The sequence below is a fragment of the Syngnathus typhle genome, linkage group LG5 (assembly GCF_033458585.1).
Source record: "Syngnathus typhle isolate RoL2023-S1 ecotype Sweden linkage group LG5, RoL_Styp_1.0, whole genome shotgun sequence".
Taxonomy (NCBI): domain Eukaryota; kingdom Metazoa; phylum Chordata; class Actinopteri; order Syngnathiformes; family Syngnathidae; genus Syngnathus; species Syngnathus typhle.
This window is the reverse complement of record NC_083742.1, coordinates 9408178-9435306: the sequence shown is the minus strand read 5'-3', so window position 1 is coordinate 9435306 and position 27129 is coordinate 9408178. Positions and strand designations below refer to the sequence as shown.

General features: G+C 39.1%; 1 protein-coding gene across 1 annotated transcript in view; it reads left to right on the top strand.

The window, feature by feature from the left end:
* Positions 1 to 1382: 1382 nt before the first annotated feature.
* Positions 1383 to 27129, top strand: part of si:dkeyp-14d3.1 (transmembrane protein 132C) — a 78324-nt gene continuing 52577 nt past the window's right edge. The window contains exons 1-2 of the mRNA XM_061278658.1: positions 1383 to 2039; positions 13696 to 14584. Coding sequence (XP_061134642.1) covers positions 1964 to 2039; positions 13696 to 14584 — 965 coding nt within the window. The 5' untranslated portion in view covers positions 1383 to 1963. The remainder of the gene's footprint in view (positions 2040 to 13695; positions 14585 to 27129) is intronic.

Below are 27129 nucleotides of genomic sequence, written 5' to 3'. Positions count from 1 at the left end.
GCCACATCTGTTCACGCACAGTCTACTTGATGTCATACTTTCATGTTGTATCGCTCGAAGAGTATGCACTCTTTGTGCTGGTCCTTCCCGCACAGGAGATGGATGATGTGCGTGTTTTTACAGCAGCCAACACTTCAGTAATTTGGCCAGCAAAATGTAATTTCCATATGGAGAGCCTCAAGGAGTCCAGACATGTTTTAATGACTTTCAGCTACAGAAGACGTAACCCAAGTCACTAGGGTAGTGCATGTTGCTCTATCTGCTTTCCAGCTGCTCAATGGACTTCAGTATGGCTTCAGTTTCAAGGGATTTATTGGAGTGTCCGAAAGAACTCCTTCCGTATGATTATTTTGGCCCACCAGCTCACCATTTAAAGGAGCAAGGGGACTTCTCTTCATCAACACTTTATGCTAGCCCCACTTCTAATGCTTTTCACAGACAGCTTACCGCATCAAATTGCACACATCTTGGCAGAAATAAATACCTGTTTTTTCCTTGCAACTAATTGAATGAAAAGTCATCAAACATATGTTAAAATATGTTAAAAGTAAGGTCAGAAGAAGAGGCACAATGAGTCTGATCTCGTAGTTTGTAAAAAGTGCTCTCATCTATCCGCCCATCTCACCCCCTTATCTTCACTAGGCATTAATTGCAATTATGATTTATGGATTTCTATTAGAAAAAAAAACGTGTATATTCTAAATTTTTAATTATCAGTAGTTTTCTCAGTAGTCTCACAGATCATATTGCAGGAGAAAGACGATGCAACTGAGCATTTAATCCTCGACTGCATTATAATGAATACATCGAATAAAACCAGCGTCTATTCAAATGAATGCAATGGATTTCTATCTCGCACAGAGGTCTAATCTGTTGACTTCTTCACCTCTTTGTGATGATAACCACGATGTTATCAGCCATAATACATGACCCCCACCTCAATTGTCAGTTGAGCATTAAGAGCACAAGGGGTCGCTGGTACCCTCCATGAAGTGCAAGTTCATGCACTTTGCGGGACAAGTTTGCATTCTTTTCTTAAAAGACACAGGCGGTCATCCTACACTACTGCAAAAGGGCAACATTATTCAATTATTACAGATGATAATTCTACGTCCAGCTTTGCATTTGAATTCAATGAGATGATGAGCGCGTCATTGTTCACCGGACGATCTGACGCCCGTGTACGGGTGTGTGGGCACTTGTATTTGTCGAGCTTGCCCCCCTGATGTGTTGTGTGTCACTGCAACTTACTATCCCGTTATTGGCATCCTTCTTCAACCCCCCCGACCCCGACACCACGTTTTTGTGTCTGGAGCCAATAAGATGCCTACGCACGCACGCAGCGCACGCACTCGACGTTGTATTGAAGTCGGACTTTCGTAGAATAATGTATTTGAGGCACCTGATGCCAAAGTGGGTTGGAAGCTGCAATTTTATTCATCTTTGCGTCTAGTGCAGTGGGAGCAGCTGGAGTTCTCATCCGGACTTGATGAAAGCTTTCATCGGAGCGGTATGATGTGTGGTGTTTGGACTTGAACTGTTCTTTTTTGGGGGGGTGCAATTTTTACGGCAGAGGCTTCTACCACGCAAAAGACAAAGTGATGCTTTGAGGAGACGCCATTCAACACATTTCTCATCTTTTGCTTCTTTGGGACACATTGCTGCCGGGATCTTAGACACGGAGCAAACATTGAATCCATTCTCTTTTCCAAAAATGATTGAAAGAGGCACAAAAATGCGCGCATGTTCCTGCTTTTCATATTCAAGCCAAAGAAGACGACAAACAACCCAGCAACAAAGGCACCTTTTATAAAGGTTTATTTTAGAATTGTCTGTCTAGCATTTGAGTGTACCTGGAACAAGTTTGCCTCATCTTCATTTTTTTGCCGGCATTTAAAGAAGGATGCCGCAATTTCACTTCTGTCCTTTGAATTAGGACATTTTGCCTTGATTTTATTGTGGGATGAGTTCCCTTCACTTCACATCAAGAAACATGTTGCACATCCTTGTGCCGCTGTCGGTGGTGTTACTTTTGAGAGGTAAGAACATCCAATACCCCCCCCCCCCCCCCCCGATTGATTTTAGCTGCACACTTTCAACATACTGTACGACTTAGCAAATTTGGCTTAATTGTAGTGATTTTAATATTTTATCCTTGCCGTTCTGCCCAATTGCGACAGTGCGACATCCTAATACATTTGCACCTGCCTGCCCCCCCAAAAGCTCCGGGACTATTGTAAATATTATTCATCTCATGAATATTTTGATTTGACTGCGCTTCTGATCGTTACACAAGTTTTAGGCTTGAGTGCATTTACTATGATTTCTGAATTCCACATGGTCTTCACCCTTAAAATGCTGGGCTAAAAATTAGACCGACCCAGGAACTTGGATCATTTTATTTAAATTGTTTTGTACAAAAATGGGTCGTTTTGTAAAGAAAATAACCCAACTTTCTGTGTCGGTTCAGTTTGTAACCCAAATTGGGTTTATTTCAACCCAGGAGTTTAAAGAGTGTTGGAAAAGGTTACCGGTACTTTCAGGGTTAGAGAACTTCGCATAAATCAACTGAATGGGGAGGGGGGGAGAATATTAATGTTGGAGTGTTTCCCAGTCCAGTTCTTGCTGACCATGCAAATTTCTTTTTCATGACCATGATTTAATTACATGATGCCCCAATGGGGAGAGCACATTTCAACAGGCTGAAAGCAGAAGCACATCTAAAGGCAACTCAGGTCATGTCATCTGCGCAGAGTTTAATCGCACAATTAAGTGGAACATTTGCTTTGTTCAATATTGCAACTATTTTAGATGCCGTTGCTTATTTCTTTACAGCAAATTGATCCCAGATGCCGACTCCTACCTGAATGAACCAATTTTTCACACGTGCAAATGCTTTAACACCAACATATATATATATTTTTTTAATTTAGCTGTGGTCAATGCGAAATAATCTATCTGCATCTGACATGTCAAATGTCTGCTCGACCCTTGAGAATGTTTCATAGTTGAAGACTGATTTGACAGCTCTAGTATGATGGGAGCTGACTCAGTGTTTATTAATGATGTTTGCCAGTCCAAGGCCTTCTCAGTAACCGCACAGTATGATCCTAATTGACCTGGTGTGCCATAAAGCTGCAAGATACCACTTCTCACTAGATAGTGATGAAAATTGATAACATTGCCCCAGGAGATAGAGCCACAAATCTATATGAGAAGAATGCCTGCACAGCATCGACAGTAATTAGGAAGGACAGTTCTCTGCTATTATACTTCGACTTTGACGGTGTGTTTAGAAAAACATGAGAAAACGTTTCATAGTAAAGCAATGATTGTCCCTTTTGAGTCTTCAAAACACTGGTAGATTCAAAGAAATTTTCATCTCTTCTATTCAATAGTAGACTTGGTGGTATTCCTCAGTGAAATATCCAATCTTGTGTCACTTCGTCTTATCCACGAGCTTAACAAGATCCAAAAAGGGATCAAGGAAGGATATCTGTCATTCAACATCTCTAAGTACTCGGTGCACATCCCATGCTGTCGGTCCTTGCACATCTGGAGGTGGTTTATCCTTTAGGATTTTCCAGAAGACACCAGCAGTTTATGTAGCCACGGGGACTCTCTTCGTGGAAGGTTTTTATTTACAGTCCCAGTAAAAGCCACCTCAGTGGTCCTGTACCTCACTGATGGAACAACCTCAGCTTCAATTAAGAAAACAGAACAATAAGACAGATGATATCATACAGTAGTTTATGTAAAATTGTGTTTTTTTCCTTGACAAAGTCAGCTTTTAAGTCAAAGATATTCACAGTTTAAGATATTCCTAACAAGACAATCCTTAACTATGAACAATTGAAAGTATGAAAGTTTTCATCTATCAATGGATGGCTATCTTTATTACAATTTCAGCATCTCTCCAACAACCAGTTTAGCCTCCCCATTACTTAGCCGCAAAGAATTTGTTATTTGTTTTTGTATCAATGGCAAATATTTGTCCTTTGTCTTGCATTTCCTGAACCGGGTCTTTATGGATAAATCTGCGCCACCCACCATTACAAGCCCTCACAATTGCTTCAGGATTAAATGTCAATCTGCACGCTTTGCCTTAACGATTTTGTGAAGCACATTGAGTAGGTGGACTCTTAGCTCAATCGCTTGTACTGTCATTATCCTTAAAGTGGGCGTGGGAAGCCGACATTGTTGCTTTCTATCCACCGAGTCCAATGTTTTCTTCCCCCCTTAGAATCATGTCATCGTTATAAAGACCTACACTATTTCCACTAAATCTATTTGCCCTATGCTAATTGGGTCGTCATTACAGCCATGAACTCAGTGAATGAATTAATCAGCAGTGGCTAGGAATTCTTTTCAGGGAAATCAGTGTGTGTTGTGCGTGCGTGCATGAGCGTGCGTGCGTGTGTGTCGTGGTCATTTATGTACCCTGTGTGCTATTTAGAGAGGAATGAGGGTCATTGAAATAATCAAACATGCTGATGCAGTGTTGTGTGTATTCTTCAGTGATGAGTTATGTCTCAGGAAAGGTCGTTCCAATAAATCTGTACATGAGTTCAGAGCCAGATTCAACTTGGCAAGGTATAAGGAAAGGCAGTACAAAGACTGTGCTTAAAAATCAGCTTCCTAGAACATTCCAATTCCCAGTGTGCACATTTTTAATTAAAATTGTGGGAATGACAATTTTTCAACCATTTTAGCAATACCGTGACACCATGAACAGGTTTGCTTTCAGTACCCAGCTTTTTTTTTTTTTATCCTGCATTTTTAAGATTTGATCAATCAGCACATTACATGGTTTTTCTGCTGGTGTGGTGCCCACACTACAGAATGAATCCCACAATGAGAATCAATGCTAGCCTGAACCAAGTTAATTTGATTTTAACTGGTATAATGACTGAGGGCAAAAATATTATATCTGTCCTAAATTTACAAATCTGACAAGGGGGAGTATTTCCTCTGGTCCTGTCCTATTTTCTAACTTTATACAATGTGCAAAGCAGTAGGCGGCACCCTCAATTTGTTGATCCCTTTGACAGTTATGGTGCAAAACGATTTTAACGCAGAGACTTTTGTTCAATAGTATCTGCTGGAATGCATTGCCTTCTGCTATACTTTGAATAAGTCACAAAAATAAACCTTTAACATCTGGATTTGTAAATTTGCCATCTTTCATTAAAATGCAATGACCTCATCGACTTCATTCCAACAACAAAACAAAAGACATCCATTCCTCCATTAAGAACGATAAAAATATCAGAGGTGGCATATAAAGTTGCATTCCTTTCTATTTAAATCGGCCAGATTTTAATTATAATTTGTATTTGTCTGATACTACTACTAACATTAATTAAAATTAATGCTGAAGAAAATTGAAAGAAACATTTTCTTATTGACTTGAATATGCTTTTCTTTCTTTTCTTTTTGTCTTTTCTTTTTCACCCTCAGTGCATTTGGTAATAAAAAAAATTACATGACAGTTGCATTACTTTAAAAAAATAATAATTGGCTTGATTTTCATGATCATTTGCATATTTCTGGTGCAACTAATACCATTAGTTCATAACAAAAAGTTAAAATCAACATTTTTTTTTTTAATTCCTTTTTTTTTCACTTTATCTTACTTTCTTTTTGGCTGTTCATTGCAATTTTCCTTTGGTAATAAACTGAATTTCTTCACAGTTGTATGTTATGATGCAGTGGCTCCTGCAAAATATCCCCTCATGCTTTTATTGTCATAATGTAGCTTATTTCCATACTCGTTTTTTTTTTTTATTGTAAGAAAATATCCTTATCCTAACTACTAGATGTCGAGCCAACCAAATAAAACACATAAGACAAGCTGCATTCATACTCAGACAAAAGGAGTATACACAAAACACATTTCCCCTCACAGGCATTTATATGAGAACATAAGAAGAATTTTGCAAAAGAATAAACAAGAAATATAACGTTATAGTATAGCAAACAAAATATCGGACGCAACTCAGATGATGCAGGAAAGTTTTATGCCACCGCAGCTGCCCAAAGTTAGCTGGGTAGGCTTAATGACATGATAAGATGAGATAAGGTATGGAAAATGGATGGATTGATGTTTTTATTTCGTGCAAAGGATCAAAATATTGTGGCTTAGATTGCTCATGCTTCCTCCCAACCTTAAAAAATGCATCTTCCACTCTAATTTGCTATGGAGTCTTGATTTGAGTGATTTCAGACATCCGGCATCTGAGAGGACAAAGCAGAGCTGTCGCATTCTAGCGGAGGTATTAGAGACTAATGAAGTGACAGGTACACATTGTCAAGGACCATTGACTTCTTTGCTGTGTGGTTGATTGATTGTCCAAAATATGTGAAAATGTTAGTTTTGCACTTTGTTATTCAAATTAGCATTCTCATACAACAGAATTTGGATTTTAATAATGCAATACATTGTACTTTTACTGACCTGTCAGTATTCTTGAAGTGTCTGAACCATGCAATTTATTGTATAACAATATATCTATATGTATTTTTTTTACTTTGTTTAACCCAATAACTGAGTTGAGAACTGTCTTATTTGGAATGCTGAAAAGGAGGCAGGTAGTTCTCGGAAAACATGTTCCGGCTCTTGACCCACATCGAAAGTCAATAGACGACACCCTCGACTGGTCATCGTTCAAAAGGCGCACACTGCGAGACAGATTAAAGGGTTCCAACTCTCTTTAATGTAATATAGGCTCCAATTTACAGTTTCACATGAATATTGAAGGTAAATTATTCAAATGAAACATTTCGTATGCCAGTTTGAAGTGGTCATACCAAAGACTATAAAAATGGGACCCATTGCCTCCCTGCTTGGCACTCAGCATTAAGGGTTGGAATTGGGGGGTTAGATCACCAAATGATTCCCGAGCGCGGCACCGCTGCTGCTCACTGCTCCCTTCTCCCCCAGGGGATGGATTAAAATCACACGGATGGGTTAAATGCAGAGGACAAATTTCACCACACCCAGATGTGTGCGTGACGATCATTGGGACTTTAACTTTAACCATCACAAGATGATTCTGACACAAACCGTATTTTTAATCTCTCGTCAGCCCCAACGCTCCTGGTGAAGATTATTTGACAAAACTGCAGATCTTGATATGCTTTTCTCAGATGACATGCAAATTGTTCCCTCGCACAAGATAAGTGTGAAAAAGAAACCGAAAAGTGATTATTTGGCCTGGTGAGCAGTTTGTGACTGGGTTTGCTGTCTCTTTCATGCCGTTTCTGCACATTCTACGAGGAGGCAGTAGCGTGGAGTGAAGAACTTTGAAAGAGATATTTATTTAGCTGCTGTGGCAACTTCTGAAATTCACACTGATGTAATCCACTCTATCCAGGACTGCAATTTGTATTTAGTATTTTATGTCATCTTAGACTGTCTATAGTTGACATCTTTAACAATATACTTTTGCCATCCTCTCTGGGATTAACAGAAGTATGATCTTTGTTGCTTTGACAGAGCAGCATGATTCTTTCAGCAATACCCTTGCCAAGGACAGAGACAGAAAAGCATAAAGGACATATAAAATTGCTAAGCTTGTCAGTTGCTGTACTTATCTAGTCTTTTTGCAGATGGGAGCCAGTGGAGTTTATTTCAAAACTTCTAAAACTGACCTGACAGAAATCCTGGAAATACTGTATGCTCGCTCTGTATGCTTGGATATTCCAGAAATATCTAAATTTATGAAACTTGAGATTTGGGGAACCTTGTTAACGGTCAGTTACTAAGGTAACTTGACTTTGAGTGTAATCAATCCCACGCTGGCCGGATTTAAGTCAGATGAATGTTCCCCTACACCAGTGCTTCTCAAATAGTGGGGCGCGCCCCCCTTGGCAGTACTAGAATAAAGTGTAATTGCGCGTTTACTACAGCAGGGGGCAGTGGCGCTCTCATTGTTACTTCTGTCACGTTTGCGACAGTGCAACATTTTACGACTTACAAGACAAGTTAGGATAGTCACGGTGGGGAGGGGGGGCGCGAATAGTTTTCTTCTTTGCTAGGGGGGGGCGTAACAGAAAATAATTGAGAAGCACTGCCCTACACCAAATGATGGCAGCAGCAAAACATTTTTATTATTCAGTTTTTACCAGCTGCTTCTTGTAAAACTGAAAATTAAAACTGAAATTATAACGTCTGCCGTGAGGAGATTTTTGCAGTATGTATGAATCTACAATATATCAACCACCCTAATAAGACCAGATTTTTTCCCCACTATGAATTAACACCATTTTGGTCAAAGAAATTACGATAGTAACAAGGAGCATGCTACGTTTTCTAAATGCTGCCGAGTCAATTTTAAAAAGAGATCAGAATCTTCCTGTGCACACTATAACCATTCAATTTTTTGGCACCATTTTTCATTTTACGCTCCCCTGATTAATTTAGAAAGAAGCTATGTCAAAGCTGTACAGCCAGACATATTTTACAACAGGAAGTTCTTAAACCTGAGCTGAATGACTCCACTGGCGCAATAAAACGATGATAAGAGATAGACGATAACTTGCTGTCACACAATAATATTTAATGTTTCCCAAAGCAAAGGAATGACAGAGTGTGCAATATGTGGCGACGAAGGCTGGCAGTTTGTGCTTGTCACAAATAAAACAAGATTACTGCACAGCACACGGACCTGGAATGTTTTTCCTCTAAAATATGTTTTCTAATGTCGTGGTTTCTGCAGTGGATTTGCATACGTATAAGAGAGCAATGATGGTGTTGTGGATTTGCTCTTAGTGTGTATTTCTAAAAGAAAACTTAGCAACCTGAAGTGTTCTATTGCCTAGATATGCGTAAGTTAGGTGCATTAGTGAATATGGATCATCTAATATGGGTAGGTTTCACCAGCTTATGTTCACAGCAAGCGATTCATTAAGAGGCATCATAGTATTGATAATGCAGCTCGCTCCCTGCTTGTTTTTCAATCACACATTAGTTTTCCTGGAAAAATCCTAATGTTTTAGTTTGGCCTACTGAGAATAAACTCAGAGAGGGGGGTTTCTATTGTTTTGCCAGAGTAGCATACACAGCATCCATGAAATTAGCATCTTCCATTTCCACGGGAGTTTTTTTTTCTTCCACTAACACATTGAAGTGCTTTTCTTGTCTTTGCTGAAGAGGAATCCCTTTGTCCTCTTGGATCGTTACTGAAGACATAAGCTGAATAGTAAACTACTGTCAATCACAGAACGAAAGTTCATCTTTGAAACTGGACGGGAACCTTGCAGAAAAAAAGTTTTTTATTTCGTCACTGGTAAATGAAAGCGCTCCGCTTTTCTCTCTGATTTAACCTCAATAAGAAGCACTTATCTTCTTTTGCTTTTGTATCTTTGGATCTTTTGCCAGTAGAATTAGAACACTTATTTTTGGGAAGTCAGTATCTGCTGACAAAGAATTTGCTGTGACATTATTTTGTGCAGTGGTTGCAGTTGCGGGCATTCGGCCTCGATAAAGATCCCAGATATCGGACTTGGATAGAATCTGTGCAATTCTTTGCGTTTATAGCAGAATTTGTAATGTAAATGTATGTATACATCCTTACGTGACCTAGTGACTTAAAGTGATGTAATCCTCTCCTCCTATAATACCATTTGCAAAATTCCAGTATATTCTCGAGCTGCATTAAATTAACAGCTAAAATTAACAGGATTTGTGGCCATGAGCTTTCCTAGCACAGCTTATATAGTCAAAATGCGTCCACAAAAAGGCCAGATGACTTGCAACTGCCTTTTTATTCATCCTGATTTGCAATATTGCTGTGCAATCAAAGCCCGTGCGAGGGAAAGTAGAGATTAATTCCAGGGCAGAGTTTATGTTTAGGAGTCAGGTCTAGCCGCAGGAATACTGATTGCTACACAGATATTTGCTTGTCTCAACCATGCAAGCCAAATACTTTCAGCGCCTTTGGCTCCCGGCCATGTGCACAGGATGGCTCAAAGGATGTGTTGTTCCTAGGACGCTCTGGGCTTTCGCCTCCGACTCTGCCGTCCACTGCTGTGATAACGCTGTTCCGAACATATCACAGCACCTGGAGGTCCTTTTCAGAAAACCCTTAATGACACCCCCACTGACCAGAGCAGCCACTAACAGTGATGGAATTTTTCCGTTGCTCTTTTTTCATCCAATTTCCCCCAAATAGGCCAGTGGCTCAGTGTTGCAGTATTTACCCTTCATCGGTCGATACTCTTTAATCCCCGGGATGATGCTTTCTCTCATGAACTCAAAATAGCTCTTCCACCCCCCCCAAGAGAAGGCAAAAGTCCATTACTCTTTATTAGCTCTTAGCATCTTAAATGTGGCTATCCATTAGGAGCTACGCACGCCCCTCCAGTTCCTTTTGCAGCCTGCCAGCATCTACGCACACACAGCCTCATCTAAGATTAACGTTAGGCAGGAGCAATAAGTGTACATTTAATTCTGATCATGTCAAACATTAGGAAGCACGTTCTCCTTTCAAAACTTCTCATTATGGTGTTACCTTCCCCCTCGATACCTTGTAGTTATCAGCTTGGCAGACTCCACAGACTTCTTTCTGCCTGAATAATTATTTTTCTATGGAGGCTGGCAAGGAGTAATACCATACTGTGTCACGTATTGATTCGCTGCCCCCCCCCCCCCATTCCTCTTTTCTCGAATTTCTCAGCGGCTCAGAAGCATAAATCAGCCCCAAATGATACCTGAAGGAAATATTGTAGTTATTATTCTCGACGCACACAGTCACAAATTCAATAGTCTTTATTAATTGAAATGGTGAGAAATATGATGTAGGTGATTCTATGGAACGAGTTTTCTAAAACTGTTTTCTTTAGGCTGCCAATACACGCGGAGTGTAATTCATCAGAAATTACATTCAGACAAGCAGGAAAAAAGAAAAAAACTTTTTGACTTGTGATGAGCATTAGAAACCAAAACCAAGCCAGTAATGTAACATATCCAGTCTTTTCTCTTTACACCTCTCATCAAATGCCTTTCCTTTTGTAAGTCTTGACACGTTTGATGAAGCAGAAACCGACCATATAATCACGCAGCCAACTATTCTAGTGTGCCCTCCTACATTAGTTTAGAAGTTGAAAGAAGGAACATGTCCCCTCTATCCCTGGTGTGCTCCATAGTTGGATGTTCATTTACTTTCCCTTTTGCTCCACCAGTCCCATTTTAGCACGGCATAACCTCACGTCATACTCCAAGGCTGGCCTAAGTATTAAGTATTTTTTAATTCCTAAACGATGAATGACTGCTGACCATAGCCCACATATTTTAAAATTAAACCTAATTTTGCTACAATATATTTTCATTGCAAAAATCAGTTTGTAGTTCTCAGCGGATTTGAAACACTTTATTTTCTGAGTGTGTAGCTCTTGCCCATACTATGGGGAACTTGAAAATCTTTTCAACAGCTCCGAACCACTCCTATCTAATGATGCTCCACAGACATTGTAATTCCTAGAGTGACTTCTATTCTGTCTGGATTGCTTATGTATAGAATATACAATGCTCTCACAATGCTGTGCCAAATTTTAGGGAAACATTATCAACATGATCAGCAAATATGCTTTTCTAAATACTGATGTGTGGGGTAGCGAGTCCTTTTATTTTAACATAAAGAGAATGAGTTGAGCAGATATTAACGTTTGATTTTTTTCCTGGCTCAGCATTATGCCAACTATTATTTTACAGTCAAATTCCATAGGATAGGTTAATTTAATTATGCATGCTGTGGATAACAATTTGTATGCTGAATAAGATATTTTTCTCTCTTTATTTCTATTCCGCTACATCGCTATTATTCCAAACCTTATTATTCCAAACCTTCTTTGCTTTAGAAATATGAATAGCAAATGTGGGATCTTCTAATATGTATAATTAATACAACTGTTTCCCCAACTAGTGCCATCAATATTGCACCGTTCATTTTCTGCATTCAAAATTCTTGAATTGGAGAAAGTCAACAGCCATCATATACTGTTATTTGTGTTTGATTTTATAGTTATTATTAAAATGTCATATTAAATTGAATAATAGTTCCAAGGTAACAGCAACTCATATTGATGTCGTGTTGGCATAACTTTCTGTTATAGACTACAATTTGCAAATTTTATAACAGAAAATAAATAAATGAAATAAAAATGCTTAATTTTGAATAGTTTGACCACTGCACAGGCTTACATTTTACTATGTGGCCGGACCTTTTCCATCCTCGCGTTTCCTCAGAATGCATACCTATATAGAATATGTTTGACATCAAATAAGTAGGCTGAGCAGTTTGAGCAAATGATTACATTCTTGGAATAAGATCACATTTTTTCAGCAGTTCTTCTATTGACAACTGTGATGTAATTCGTTTGGAAGGTGATTCATCTGGTCTGGATCCTTTTTTTCCTAGCTGGTGTCACTATTATCAGAGCATTATCACAGCAGCACCAGAGAGTTTAAAAAATGGTCCAAAGCCTCAAGAATTTCATGTCTGTTTTCATTATGATGTCTTTTTAGCACATTACGTTACGATAGATTTAAAGCGATTGGATTTTTTTTTTAAATCTAAAAATGATCATTTTTGATTGCAACACAATGTTTATTAGATAATACTAGAACTCAGGTAGGCTCATCTTGTGTCTTTTTTTTCTTTATTTAGAGTGTGTGCACATAATTTACATCTGCTGTGAAGACAGTAAATTACTGCAAAGCGAGTGAGGTCTTGATACCAGGGGCCTTTTGCTTTGCTTCAACTTGAAGGCTCACACATAAGCGTGGTGATGTTGTTACCCTGGGACGCTGAGACAAGTCTTTGTTCCTATCTGGGTTTGCGCTTGCTGCACATTTGTTAGCAATGTAACATAAGGCCTACAACAAATCTTCTTGTCAACAAACACCTCTAACCTGCCGCTTACTTGTTACGCCGTTGCACCAAGCTCATTTTTTCCCCTCAGCGGCTGTGTAGATCTGAAACAATGAGGTGATGCCGGAAGTCGGAACATCTCTACATTTGCGGTTAGGGTCAAAAGATGCATTTTGTCACAACATGTAATGACCGGAGTGATCGGTGGAAATAAATAACGTGGAAGATAATAGGGACGTAGTGTAAAAGTATAGGGTGCAGATTGGACTCGAGGAAAATCAATTTGGCCTTTTCTGATGTGCATTTTACAGGTTCCCAACCAGGAAGTCCTGGCACAATGTCTTTTAACCACAGAAAATACTTTTTGTTCTTGAACATTTAGGTCAAAATATAATTAATTTTGAACTCATCTTTAAGCTCAATGGAGATTTGTTGGTTGCTGTTCTATAAACACGTTTTAATATCCTCGATTTAGTAAATATTTTGATGTTCAACACATTTTTTTTACAGGTTTTTAAATTCTAGGGTTGTATTGACTAACTTCGTATCTACATTCTCTAAGTTATCTTTAGTGAAGTAAAAGCTGAACTCTATTTGAAAACCAACATAAAACATTTTTACAAACTTATACCTTTTCAGGAGCTTTTCCCCTTCGACTGAGACACGGTGGTAATCTTCACTAGCAGTGCATTTATGGCTCGGGGCACTTTTTGAATATGTTCAATTTCCGGTAGTAAACAAAGTATTTGAAATCCACAACAAAAACAAAACCTCATGGCTACCTTTAATAGCTCTGACTCAACTATTCTCTTCTCTCCTGCAGTTGTTGACAGCCGAGTGGCAGAGGGGTTGCAAAAATATACTTCGATCCCCACCTACCTACCGGTCACCTACCAGGTGGTCAACAGTGACTTGGCATTCTTTCTAAAGGAAAGCAATCAAGACTTCATGAAGAACTCTAGCCTGATGTCACGCACGGAGTCTGTCTTCATCTACCAGGCCAGGAGTTTGCCCTCAATCAACTCCAGCTATGGGCCCCTCTCTGTTGAGCAGCCGGTCCCCATAGAACTTCTCCAGAATCCAGGCTCCTTTCCCACCTCTTCACTTTTTACAGTTAATTGGAAGGTTCAGACTTTTATCATGAATACCAAGATCCACTTGGCCAAGCCCAAAGTCCAGGTTCTATTTTACATTGCAGGCAGGGACTGGGATGACTACAGTGCCATCAACAAGCTTCCCTGTGTGCACATGTTTGCGTTTCATGAGACCGAAGAGGTGCACGGCACCTGCCAGCTGAAGGGGGAGCTGGGGCTTTGTGTGGCTGAATTGGAACCCTTGGCCAGCTGGTTCAGCCCCCCGAGTGTCGTTCCAGGACGCCAAAAGAACCTGGAGGCATCTGAAGGCACCCCAGTGGAGCTCTACTACATTCTGCAATCCACAGAGGGAGGTGAGTGCCATTCAGAGGAAGCCAAGAAGGAAAACCTCCTCCGCTCAAGCCAGGAAGGCCTGTTTGGTTCCTATACTTCCACGCCTTTAAGAAGGATCGGCGGTGTGAGGCTCTACCAGAATCCCATTCCACTCCAATTGGCTGAACACAGACTGGATCATAACTTTATGGTTTTGGTGCCCGCCACACCAGTCAGTCAGAGGGAAACTGTCTCAGCCTATGTCACCGTGTCATCATATTCTGCTGTGGAGACTTTCACTCTCAGGTAAGGAGGAAAGTTTTTTTGTGCTACAAAAATTCTTAGTTCGTCCTAATGTTCCCCACTATCTGAGACAGGTGTGTGTTGCATCTTAGCGTGTTGTGCGTAATAAATTATTAGACACAGGCTTTCACTCTCTCAGCGGGGTTTTTTGATTTCCCCATTCCAAATCCAAGCAGATCATAGCTCAGGTCATAATTGGCGCCTGCGAAGAAAGATAAATATCATTCTACCCTCTATCAAATATTGAATGTGGGTGGCAAGAAAGCTGAAAATTAAGTAAAACACAATTTACACTAGTGGGTGCACCAATATGGTGATAAATGGCAACATTTCATCACCCGATTAATTATCTATGCCCGCTTGTTAAGTATCGCTCTTTTAAATCAATATTATGCCTCTATCAACGTCTCCATTCACTTTCCATTGCTGGGTCATTCCATTGGAGACAGACAAGGGGTTACATCAACACAAACCACATACACACAAAGCAGAACATGGCGTAGCCCAGTGAGGAAAAGACGTCTGAAAGAAAACTTAAAGATATGTCAACCCCATTTAAATTCAAAATCTGGAATCACTTTGGGTTTTACAGCATTGAGGATGGGACAGGGCCACAGAAACACTATGCTATATGCAAGAATTGCTCATCATCAACTGCTCTTCCTCAAGAAAAACATGAACAGATGAACAAAACTGTTCATTACTTCAAGCTGAAATTTTTGTTTTTGGTTGCAGTTGAAAGTACACTCCAGCCTAACCAGCTGGTTTAGTATTAAAAACAGTTAAACAGTTCAGCAATTTTCACTTAAGGATGTTACTGTTTACGTAAAAAAACCTGAAAATTATTATGAAGACATTTTGTGAATTATTAATAAGCTTTACAACCCGTACTTGAAATGTTGCTGTTGAAAAGACACTGTAACAAACATTAAACTGGTAGTAATTACAAAAAAAAAAGCCTTTCTTTTTCAAAACATATGATATTTCGTGAGTATTATTTTAGAAAATGTATCGATTATTATGATTATCGCCATATCGTGATATACAGTATTTTTGAAGTGTCTGTATGTGTTCATGGAATCTTGGTTACTCACAATACACGTGTTTCTAAACTTCTCGTCAGTTTTTATTGCATCTCTGATTATCAGTGTAATGGCTGCAATCAAATATTTCTTAAATGTGTTGATCAAACTGAGTTTATCATCATTGCGAGGCCGATTTTTGAGATAGTGCTGGAATTCGTTAGCTTGTGGAAGCAATTTAGTTACAAATGTTTTCTCAGTAACTTCAGCATAACCTAGTGGTGCTCTTGCTTCTTATCTTTTCAATTAAATGCTAACTCGGTGGTGAAATCGGAGGTTGTCTGGTTATGTCCTGCAGACGGCTTTATGGGGGGTAATTGGAGGGCACAGAGGAGTCAGAATTATCTGGATAATTAACGTGACAGAAATGAGGATGTCATTAATTAAAATACATGTCCATTAGTGTAATGACTGAAGCTGATTTTAATCACACCGGTTTAGAACATTTATAACCCAGCGGAGACGCTGTAGTGAAGGGTCAAGCCAATTTGTTATCCTGCAGAAAGCTGAACAAGCTTAGGGTGTCTGCATTGGTAAATTGAAAAGCACGAACTTTCAGTATGTTTTGCGGCTGAAGCTGTGTATTCTCCTTTTGCATTGCCAAAGAAAATGTATTCATTTAAAAAGAGGAAATATTGCCTTTGGTTTAGTATCCAAGTAAAGGTAAACGTCAAACGTCTTGAATGAGTGAGCCATACTAATTTTTAGGACAGCATTGCGTTCATGTGATTATTAACATTTTATTAAAAAAAAAATTATGCAGCAGAAAAAAAACTTTGCAAAAAGGTTAACTAACTCCGAGAGGACGTGAATTATTTATCCATGAGTCAAATGAGAAGGCTGGCCACTGAGGGAATGCCTGTGGTGTTTTTATTTGGCAGCATACAACATAGCGGGCACAGGTCGGCCGTCTGAGAGTGACAGATATGCAAAGGCCTGTGTGGGCGTCGTTGATAAGGGCTGTCCTTGTGTATGTGTTCGTTAGGAAACTTAATCACCAGAGCGTAGAGACTTTGATCTGCGCATTCACAACATTATTATCGCCTGTGTACTACACAGCTCTGTGACAGCCATTGTTAGCCGGGCAGCCCTGGATTGCTGGAGCCAATCAGTCAGACCTTCTGCTAGTCTCAAAATGTTCATTTGATTACAGGTTTGACACATTGTTAAAAAAATTAAAGGCCATTATTGTTTCTCTTAGGCATACTAAAGTAAAAGCATCACTAAGTATAAGAGTTGAAAGTAAATTCTTGACCTAAAATTCTGGTATCATTTGCTTTTAGTTTCACACAAGCTTTGGACATTGAACAATCATGATTTCTCAAAATATTATTTCTGTTGCTTTTTGTGTTTTTTTTCTGAAGGAATAAGCACATTATTGCAGTACAGTAAAATGGCTTGATTGATTTCGCTGGATTTCGGTGCACTCAAATTATTTGGGTGAAAAAGCAAAAAAGTGTGACGCTTTTAGGGCTGGGCAATATGGCCTAAACTTCATAGAATGGTATACAGTAAATGGGATCAGTTCACCAAAACAATATTATAGCAATATGCATCCAAGTATATGAATTAGAAACATGCTTTTGACCTTTTAGGCCACAGGTGTCAAACTCAAGGCCCGGGGGCCCAGATACGGCCCGCCATGTCATTTTATGTGGCCCGCGAAGACAAATTGTGCATCAAATTCGTGTCATTACTGGAATTGCAAATTGTCTTCACTTTTAATAATATCTTTTTTTTTTTTTAGTATTTGACCAGTTTTTACTCATCTGATTTGAAAACGAGTTATTTGTCAGTTTGTTTTGTAGCTTTTACTGTATATAATATTAGGCGCTCATACATTTATTTGGATTGACAGTCATAATGGCCTTCCGAAAGAAGCTATGATTACAATGCGGCCCGTGAAAAAAATGAGTTTGACACCCCTGTTTTAGGCCCATCATCTCTCTGGGACATCAAGCAACTGTCGTACCCTCGTCTGAATAAGCTACTACTGAACCTGTTGAAAAAACGGGCTTAGCATCTTGCAACGTTTCTCTCTGTGGTGGGACTTTGGAATTGCAACTGATGGTCTTGTTCTAGTCATACATATTATCCCTGACTATCCCAGTGACTGTCAGGGAATGACCATCTTTGAAGACCTTCAAAAACTATTCCAAATGTTGCCTGTGTGTCAGCGAATGACCATCTTTGAAGACCTTCAAAAACGGTCTGTGTTTTGCTTTTCACATGCTTGGCCTTCCTGTGCTATGCTTTCTACTCATTTAGAGAAAGGCTGTGTATTTAAAAGCAGATTACGTAATACATTTTCCACCTTTAATCATGCATTATGGCAGTAAATCCGAAGTCCAGTGACCGGCTCTAAGTGGAGGGGTTTAATGGACCTTGTATCGTAGGCAGGTTAATCGTCCGTGTGTTAAGATCATTTTAAATTGTTGATGCAAGATTGTTGAGCATTCTTTACACTGGAGCCTCTGTTAACTACGAAATCAAAACATTTAAACGGAACAAAAAGAAAAAATGCATTGTGTTGAATGTACTGTACACAAACTCCGAAATTGTATTTAGATGCTCTAGGACAGTAGTCCCCAAACTTTCCAGCACCACGGACCAGATTACTGTCAGAAAACATTTTCACGGACCGGTGTTTGATGATGTCACGATTTACTTAAAAAATATAATATATTGCTGGCAATTCTCATTAACATTTATCTTTTTCTAAATATTTGAAGAATTTTTACTAGTCCCCGATTTCAAAACTAGTTATTCATCAATTTGTTGTGTAGCATATACGCCCCTGGGTTATAAAGTCCAGTATGTTCTCTACTTTAGAAGGTTTTAATGTCTTCAATCAGGAAAGACAGTTTTGTACATTAGCATATTCGGTTCAAGAAACTGTAATGGAGGAAAATATCCTGAAAAAGCACTTTGGGCATTGTGGTCATTAAATATTGCAAGTGATTTAAAAGTAATTATCATAATTTGATTTTTTTTCCTGGTATAACTATGTAAGCAGCCTAGCTGCAAAAGGTATTGATAATTTATTACATCTTTGAGTGTTAGGTAGTTCATATGCAAATCCAACGCAAGGAAGGAGATTGAATTTAACTACATTTCATTCCCCTTGTGGTCCGCTGTAGTAGGTTGAGAGAAAACATTGGATATTGCCCGGTATTAAAAAATGGCCTTTTGTTACTTGTCGTCCACCTTATTGGAACAAACTGTCACACATTCACCTCAAGTTAAAGATGAGAGGTCTGTGGGCCCAAAAATTAAGGAAAAAGCTGTGAAGTATACTACACCAAAAGGAGGTCTGTTATTGGAAGATTAGGACACTCTAAATTCAGTGTTCATTCTAAAGCCCCAATCCCACTGGGTGGCAAACAATTGCAAGTTGTTTGAATGAATGTTGCGTTCTCATCAGAGTTCGTTCAAGGTCGCAAATGTTCGGAAAACGTTTCCCAACAAAATTCTTTTTTCTCGTCACAAGGACATCTTGTCCAAAGACCAGAGTACCTGCCTAGGCAAGATTCAGATTCCATCCATGAACTTATTTACTTCTCAATCAGTTTGAATAATTAACCTAACTTTATGACTTTAGTCATTTTATTAATTTGTGCAAAGAACTCTTGAGTACTCAATGCCCATTTACTTTGAGTTTTAAATTGGTCCTGATTGACCTCCCCATTACCCATAAATGGACATTAGACTGAAGGCGGTATTGAGCGATCAAACGTTTGCAATGAAGTGGTTTCGTGGCACACTCTTTCCTGCTATTTGAAATAAACGTAGTCCAGCGGGTGGTTATAATGTCCATCATGCTTGGTGGGAATTGTTGCTGACATTAAATATAAAAGCATGCTTTCACTTCAGATATGTCCGTGGTTGTACTTTCATCTGCTGTACCGAAGTGGAGGTGGAAGCTTATACTGTCGAGTTTGCAATGTGCGAAAGCAATGTGTGTCGAATGGAGCCCTTGAAGTCCGTGTTCTAATATTTTCTGCAGCTCAGAAAAAGATCGAAGGGGAATAGGTCATTACCCTTTCATTTTAAAGAATTTGTCTCAGTATGTTCAGGCATAAAGACTATTTACTGTATGTCGGTGTTTTATCCGATGATTTGATTAAGATTGGTACGGCATGTGAATGCTGACCAATATTTGAACCGCACCGTCAAATACTCTGCTGGAGGGATAATAAATGATAGTGCTGCATATATTGAGAGAAGATCAGAACCTCAGAGATTGGAATTCTATATCATGAAGGTAACTGTAGTCTTCTCATCGTGTAACCACAGAATTAAAACATCACAGCAGTTAAATGGGCCAATTTCTTCAGTTGGCTGTCTTTGGTTTACCTTCATTTCCAAGATGGTCAGTTTCCATTTAATAATTATTAAATCATTGGCACGTCTTAATGTTTCAGTGTCATTCAAGTATGTACCTTTTACAAATGCTTCCATTTGTTCCAAATATTACGAGTCTGTCTTGAATTAAATTTGTCAAAAGTAGATAGTTGTGACATAAACCTTCATTTCAAAAGGTAAATAATGATAATGGGTTTGAGGAAAACAAACACAGTGGGACCTCGTTGCAGGGTGCTAATTGCACTGATGCTGGTTGAAATGAAAGCTGTCAATGTGCACTGACTGTAAACATGATATGCCGATTTCACGTAATGTGATAGGTCTCGTTCCAATGATAATATTTTCCATTTTTTAAAATATTTTGTCCACTTTTAAGGTTTAGCCATGACCTTAGCCTGTAACCGGTAAGAATAGAGTAGCAAATAAATGCAATGTCAGAGCTGCATGGCATGACTGGTGCAGTGACACACCTTTTGCCAGGTAAGCATCCAATTAAAACTAAAATATATTACTAATTGGAATATTCCATAACAGGATATCTAGTTTGTCTATAATTCAGTCCCAAATTTATAGTATAATTAATGACGATTAAATGTTCCAGCTGCTTGCAATTTGTTCTGTTTATTATCGGTCTGTTCATCAACGTAATGAGACAACATTGTCTACATTGTATGTGGTACCATCTTAATTTCCTGTCTGGAGATGAATGCTGGACATTGCCCAAGGTTAATTCCTTTAGGATTTATTTACATTGTAACCGGGGGACGTGATTTTGCAGCAAGTGAAAGTGATGCGTGTCAGAATTTGCTTTACTGCACTCTATCGACTCAGCAGGATATTGCATACAAAGTGCTGACAGTGAAATGACCAACAAGCAGAAAGTGCTACAATTTTATCCATCACAGTTTGGACTTTTCACATTTGAACATTTGATAATTGCAGAGATTTTGAGTGCAGCTGACAGCAGCTTGTATTCTAATGTATGGCTTTAAAATAGAACTGAACGATGGCGCTGCATGGAAATGTGATTATGGGAATGAGCAGGGAATGAATGCCTGGCCCAAATGTAATTGCTAGAGGAAAAGGAATGGAAGTACAAAGTCAGTGAATGCAAATATATATTGTTTAGGAAACCATTCATATCCATACACTGTTCTTTGCCAAGACTATTTGGACCTGCCAGTTTGGCTTAGTATAAAACCTTAACTGTGAAAATTGAACAAAGACATTAGTCATGTTTGAATTCAGACTTCATAGCAATCGCAATCCCTTTGCTAAGTGTATTCAGTTCAATTTATTCACGAATTATATCAAAAAATTTAAATCAACAAAAATACACACTTTTATTTCCATTACAATTGCTGTCCTTTTATTTATATTCATTGCTGTGAACTGTTATTTTAATGTATGAAACAACCGGAACAATTCTTTATTGCCCTAAAGGGGTTTTTCGAAGACGGTGTTCATTTTTTCCCCATTAAATATCAGAGCTACTGTAACACATGATTTAGTAGCCAATTGGTATTTTGATTTTTGTGTACTAATTTAGGGATTATAAATTATTTCGTAACAATTATTATTTTCCTAACATGCTGTAATGATGTGAATATTTATGTTGATCCTGTTTACGTTTTGTTTGTGAATTGCTCTGCTACGCCCTTCTTGGTGCATCACAACACACGAAATGCACAAAATGGAGAGGAGGGGGTTCTGTATGAAGTTTGATAATTTGTAAATGGTATAATGCTATTCTAATGTGTAATTCTATGGTGGCACTTTTGCACATTTATCTAGTAGCCAAAAAATACGATGTTCATCATGGAAAATCAACAGCTTAGTGGCACACTCTGTCTGTTTGCATTAAATTGATAGTACACAAATGTTATGTAAACATATCTGAATGTTTTGAGTTGTGTTAACACATTAACACCTCCAGGCTAGATTGTTCAACTGGAAACCAAATTCGTCTCGCGAGCTGTTTTGCTCCTTTCTGTGGCAGAAAAATGACACCCAGTCAAACTGTGAAAAATAACTGCGACTCATAGTCCGGAAAATACGGTATTGAAGTTTGTTGCCATTTTGGAGAGCAATTTATTCATACCCATTATAAAACAGAAATCAGGTGCAGTCCTTTTCAAGGCCTAAACACCTGTGTCCTTTGGTGGTAGTGTGGTTCGCCTGCTCATCAGTGAACCAGCCAGATGGGGCCACTATCATCATCACACTGATTTTAAAAGTCTCCGAATATGACTTTACACCCCCAGACTCCCTGTACTTTTAATATGAATACTTAGTCATGTTGAACATGTTATTGCTAAATTGCTTTTGAATTCTTTATCGTTTTAGGATAAGATTTCATCCTGATGATTTCTCCGCCCTACTAGTCAAATCCTTAACCATGGATGGAATTAAGTAAACAAAGAATCATTTAATGATTCACAAAGGTTTGAAGATGATGGGTTTAGAACTGCCCATCTTAAAATTCACAAGTATCGTTGAGGGTATAATCGATCACATTTTTTTTCCATTTACTGTATTATCAAGTCTTATATCCTTACTTATGAATTATTCTCGAGGTCAGGGGGACTGAACCAAATGAACCCGATGCACACTGTGATTTTGATATATGTTCTGTTAATCTGCACCTTTAACTTGTCACTATAAATATTGTCCCTCCTCTTGCGTTTTGTCATTTATGTAATGCACCCTAACCCTCTGTTAATTATTACCTACCACACCAATAATGATTATCCTCCCATGATCCGACATATTAATTTAACTGTCACATACACCGCCACGCTGATGTTACGCAGATTTGTAGAACACCAGCAAATTTGTATACATGCTTAAAATGCGTGTTCTATCGGTTGTGAGCCCTTATGAAATATGTGAATGATGTAAATATTTTCCTGAGTTTGAAACAAACAAGATTTGTCCATGAAATACTGCTTATTGATCTTTGCCACGTTTGTTATTTTGATGGATCATTTTAATATCTGCTTGCTCCTAAACTAGAAATTAGAGCACAACTCTGCATTATCATATTGCAGCCCTCTTTTTCCAGTAAAAATTTGTGGACGAAACTGTTATTAACCTGACGCGACCCCGTTCCCATATAAGAAGCAAGAATGGGAAACTATTTAAAGATTACATTTTAGGCCAGGAAGTTAGGAAGGAGTAATGCCATATTTGGCCTGCACTTTGAAATCTAATTTCAACAACTAATTCAAGGAAAATGCTGTATCACATAATAATTGAATCGTGCGGAAGCTTCATTATTTTATCAGGCAAAGAATAGAGATTGGAGTGCTCAGCATTTTGGTCTTCTGAAGGTAGTCAACAGACTCACATTTACTCAGCACCTGGGATTTGACTACCTCACGTGTCTCATTCTCCACACACACTGTATTACCAGCATTGCTTTTCTGAGCATTTGTCAGAGGTCAGAGCCTTCTTGGTTCTGCACAAGGGACTGATCAACAGTGGCAGCCAATTATTTGTTAAGATCTTTTCCCTCTGTTACTTCCTCCTTTTTATCTATTTAATCAATGCCGCTTCAGTTAAGCTAACAGGTTTCACCACTCCAGCGCCAGTAGATATTTAGATGGATGTGTTTGTGACCACAGTCCTTTCTTGTAGATGCATCTTCAAGATAAGATGTGACTGCTTCCATTTTGTGCTGCAGCTTAATGCAAGTTTCTTTTGTTCCACTGCAGTTTACTTTGCGGTCTGTGGCAGAGATGAATATTACGATGGTATGGGAATACACATCATCTGACATTGGGCAAGGGGAAACAGAGCAAAGTGGTTGGTCTGAGTGGCTAAAGACTGAAGGAGATGAACCATAGTGGCCTTATTCCCAGATCCCCATGGGCCTCCCCAGCTACAGAAAGCTTAGGGATCCATCACAGACCAGATAGTCACGTGTGAGTGCGTGATCACAGCGGCCGACTCGCTGTGTGGCTAAATGGAAGACTAATGGGAAGTGGGAGTGAGCGTGACATGCTCCAAGGAAGCCTGTTACCTATCCCTACACCTGTTATCCATCATACCCCCTGCTGATACTGGGAGATAGTTGTCCCATGGTGATGGGAGGGTCCAAAGGAGCAGTACAGGTGAGGTGACTACTGGCTTGGGTCTGGGCACAAAGGCAAGGACTGATTGAGGTCGCGATGAGGCTGTCTTTTCTGGACTCAAAAAAAATCGAATAATGTCAGCAAGTCAAAATTAGCTAAACAAAAAATGCAATGCTTTTATTGGATTATCTATAACCCCTAAGGGGCTGAAAGTGAAATACAGTAACTGTCAGTAAAAAAGATGGGAACAAATGGCGATTAGGAATGAAGCTCTCATATGTACATCAGACTATTTTGGTTACTTGTCTGGATAAAAGGTAATTTTTGTATGGCTGAATAGCCAGCTTTTTCAGTGTGGAGCTTTCAGATGAACCTTTCACTGTACTGTTCCAAGTGAAACGGTGGATGCGTTTACACGCGCACAAAAAATCGCACACTTGTGCACACGTACGCAACAAAAGCCAGTAAAATGGCTCTTCGAGCATCCCTTTAAATTAGCACAGATAAGAATTCCCTTTAAAACAGACATCACCTTGAAGGCAAAGAAAAGAGATTATGGATTTTTTTGATCACCTCTCTACAAGGACTATTTTGCCAAACCCTCAGGCAAAATGCTCTTCAAAATCAGCAGCAATAATCTGCAGAGCTACGCCTCAAACATTAGTGCTTATCATAGCAGTGTGGATAGAAATTGAACAAGTCATCCAAAACTACACTATCTGATTAAAATGTAAAATAATCGCGTAAAATGTAATGTAAAAGTAATAATGCACATGCAAATGTATACACTTTTCTTGGACTTCAAGATGACACACGCAGGCACAGACATCACACACACACACACACCAATGCATGTCCGCGCATACAGCCCTATGTCCTCGTAGGAAGGACACTGTCCTGGTGGAATGACAAAGAGCTTTGTGCTCGGAGAGCTGCAGGCTGACTTCTGATCGGTGAGTCTATCGGCTGTCCTCTGCTCTTTGACTTTGTGCACAGGACAAGGACAGAACTTCCACTGCCCACTTCAATGCAATGCATCCTGTCCTGTCATAGCATCTGACACTTTTCAATCCCATTTGATTAGTGCATTGTGAAGTGCACAGGCAAAGGTCGCCTTGAGCTGTGGTGATAATGAACTCAGTCCATTACATTGGGTCAAATAATTGTCAGCTTTGATTGTAGAATCAGAACATTTTTTCCTTTTTATGACTAATATATTTTTTTTGTGCTTCCTCAAAAGTTATCAACTGTTTGAGGTATCATCAAAATTCTACCCCCACCATTGAAAAACTGACAAAGCTTTAGATCGTACCGATACCATGTCACCACAGGAAGGTAGAGAAGTTGACAGTGACTGCGTAGACTTCTGGACATATCAGACTAACAGCAACTGCATTCTTTTGTTGAGCTCCAAGCAGCAGCATTTTAGCACAGCAGGCAACGGGTCGAATAGCACAGAAACGGAATCAATGATAAAAAGTGTTTTATCTATCCAAGATGAGAAAAATTGCTTCACTGTGGGGTGGGCTGAGAGTGGACCAGAGTTGAGTGGAAACTGGCTATGGTTGAAGTGGAAACCAAGGGGAGGTTGGAGTCTCGGGAAGGGACTCTCAGTGAAATCCCGCTAAGAGGAGGAATGCGGCTACAGGAAGCAATGATTGAATCGTGTTGGGGGTGCTACAAGCAGAGTACAAACGAATACAACAAATAATGGTAAATACAAAAAAATGCACACTTGTAAAGCAGCCTTCTACTTTCATGATACTCATTCCCCAACTGTTAATCAAACACTTATAAAAGGATAGGACAATAATATGGCACAATTAAAGTGTCACAAATAGGGCTCCAAATAACAATGATTCATTATGTATGTATTATTCTGTGGATTGTTTTGTTGATTCATTCATGAGTCGTTCTAGAAAAACACAATTTAATATATTTTTAAGTTAATTTATTTATCACAGAGATTATTAATGAACATTTCTGTCAGTATAAATTAGCCAGAATGCCTTCATTAGAAAAAAGGAATTTATGTTTTCTGCACTAAAAATATGGAAGAAATATGATTCAGTTACTGTTTTGGTCCCTAACATATTAGAAAACAGGCAAAAATCCTGATCATTGTTTTTCCAATTCAACAGTCAGGAGTCAGCAGGGATAGACTCCAGGCTTGTTTTTTGTTTTTTTTTGTCAAAGTTGCAGCAGTAGCAAGAAGTCATTCTCTAATTCATTGTGTAAACAAGAGCCAGCAAGCGCAGTCCCTGCAATTAAGTGTCAGTCCTGCAGATATGATTTGATTCCTTAATAGCCTGTCATATTTACTCTCAATGCTTTATCAGGCTGTGTGTGGATTTCTGTGGCTGTGCATGGTTTGAAGTGTTGTGGTGGTACATTAGCAGCTAGTGTCGCTTTCAAATTTCATTTAACTTGTGGAAAAGGTGTCAGCACAACCACTCTACGGAAAGATCAGGCGGCCGCTGCTGTACAATAAGCAGCTCCACTTCACTTGACATCACTGGCTGGGTTTAATGCCTTTTATCATGCGAGTCTTCAAAATGAATATTTAAGGCCTACTCGTGCTGTTTAAAGCTTGCAAAAAAGTTGGTAACAAGACAGTTTGATACCAGAGATAGCTGTAGTGATGTTAAGCAGTGGCCCACTTATCTGCTTTCAGCTCATGCTATCCTATTGATGTTCTATTGCTTTTGTTACAGGTACACAGCACTGTTCTAGTTCAAATAACAATAGCCATCTGCACACCTCCTGAAGCCCGCTATTTCACCTCTTTGCTGTCATCTCTCAAAGATGTTATTGTTTTATCATTTAGTCCATTGATGTGTCGCCAAGGTGGGCGGATGTGCTCTCGCTGCTCCCTCCACAAAGGTCATTGAGTCATGGATGAATTTTGCTCATCAGATGATTGACAGCTCATTTTCATCAGAGGATCAACCGTGGGCTGGCAGTCCCAGAGTGCTTGGTAGTTGGGGGTGATTTGGGGGTTTGGGGGGTTCACCTAAGCTACTGT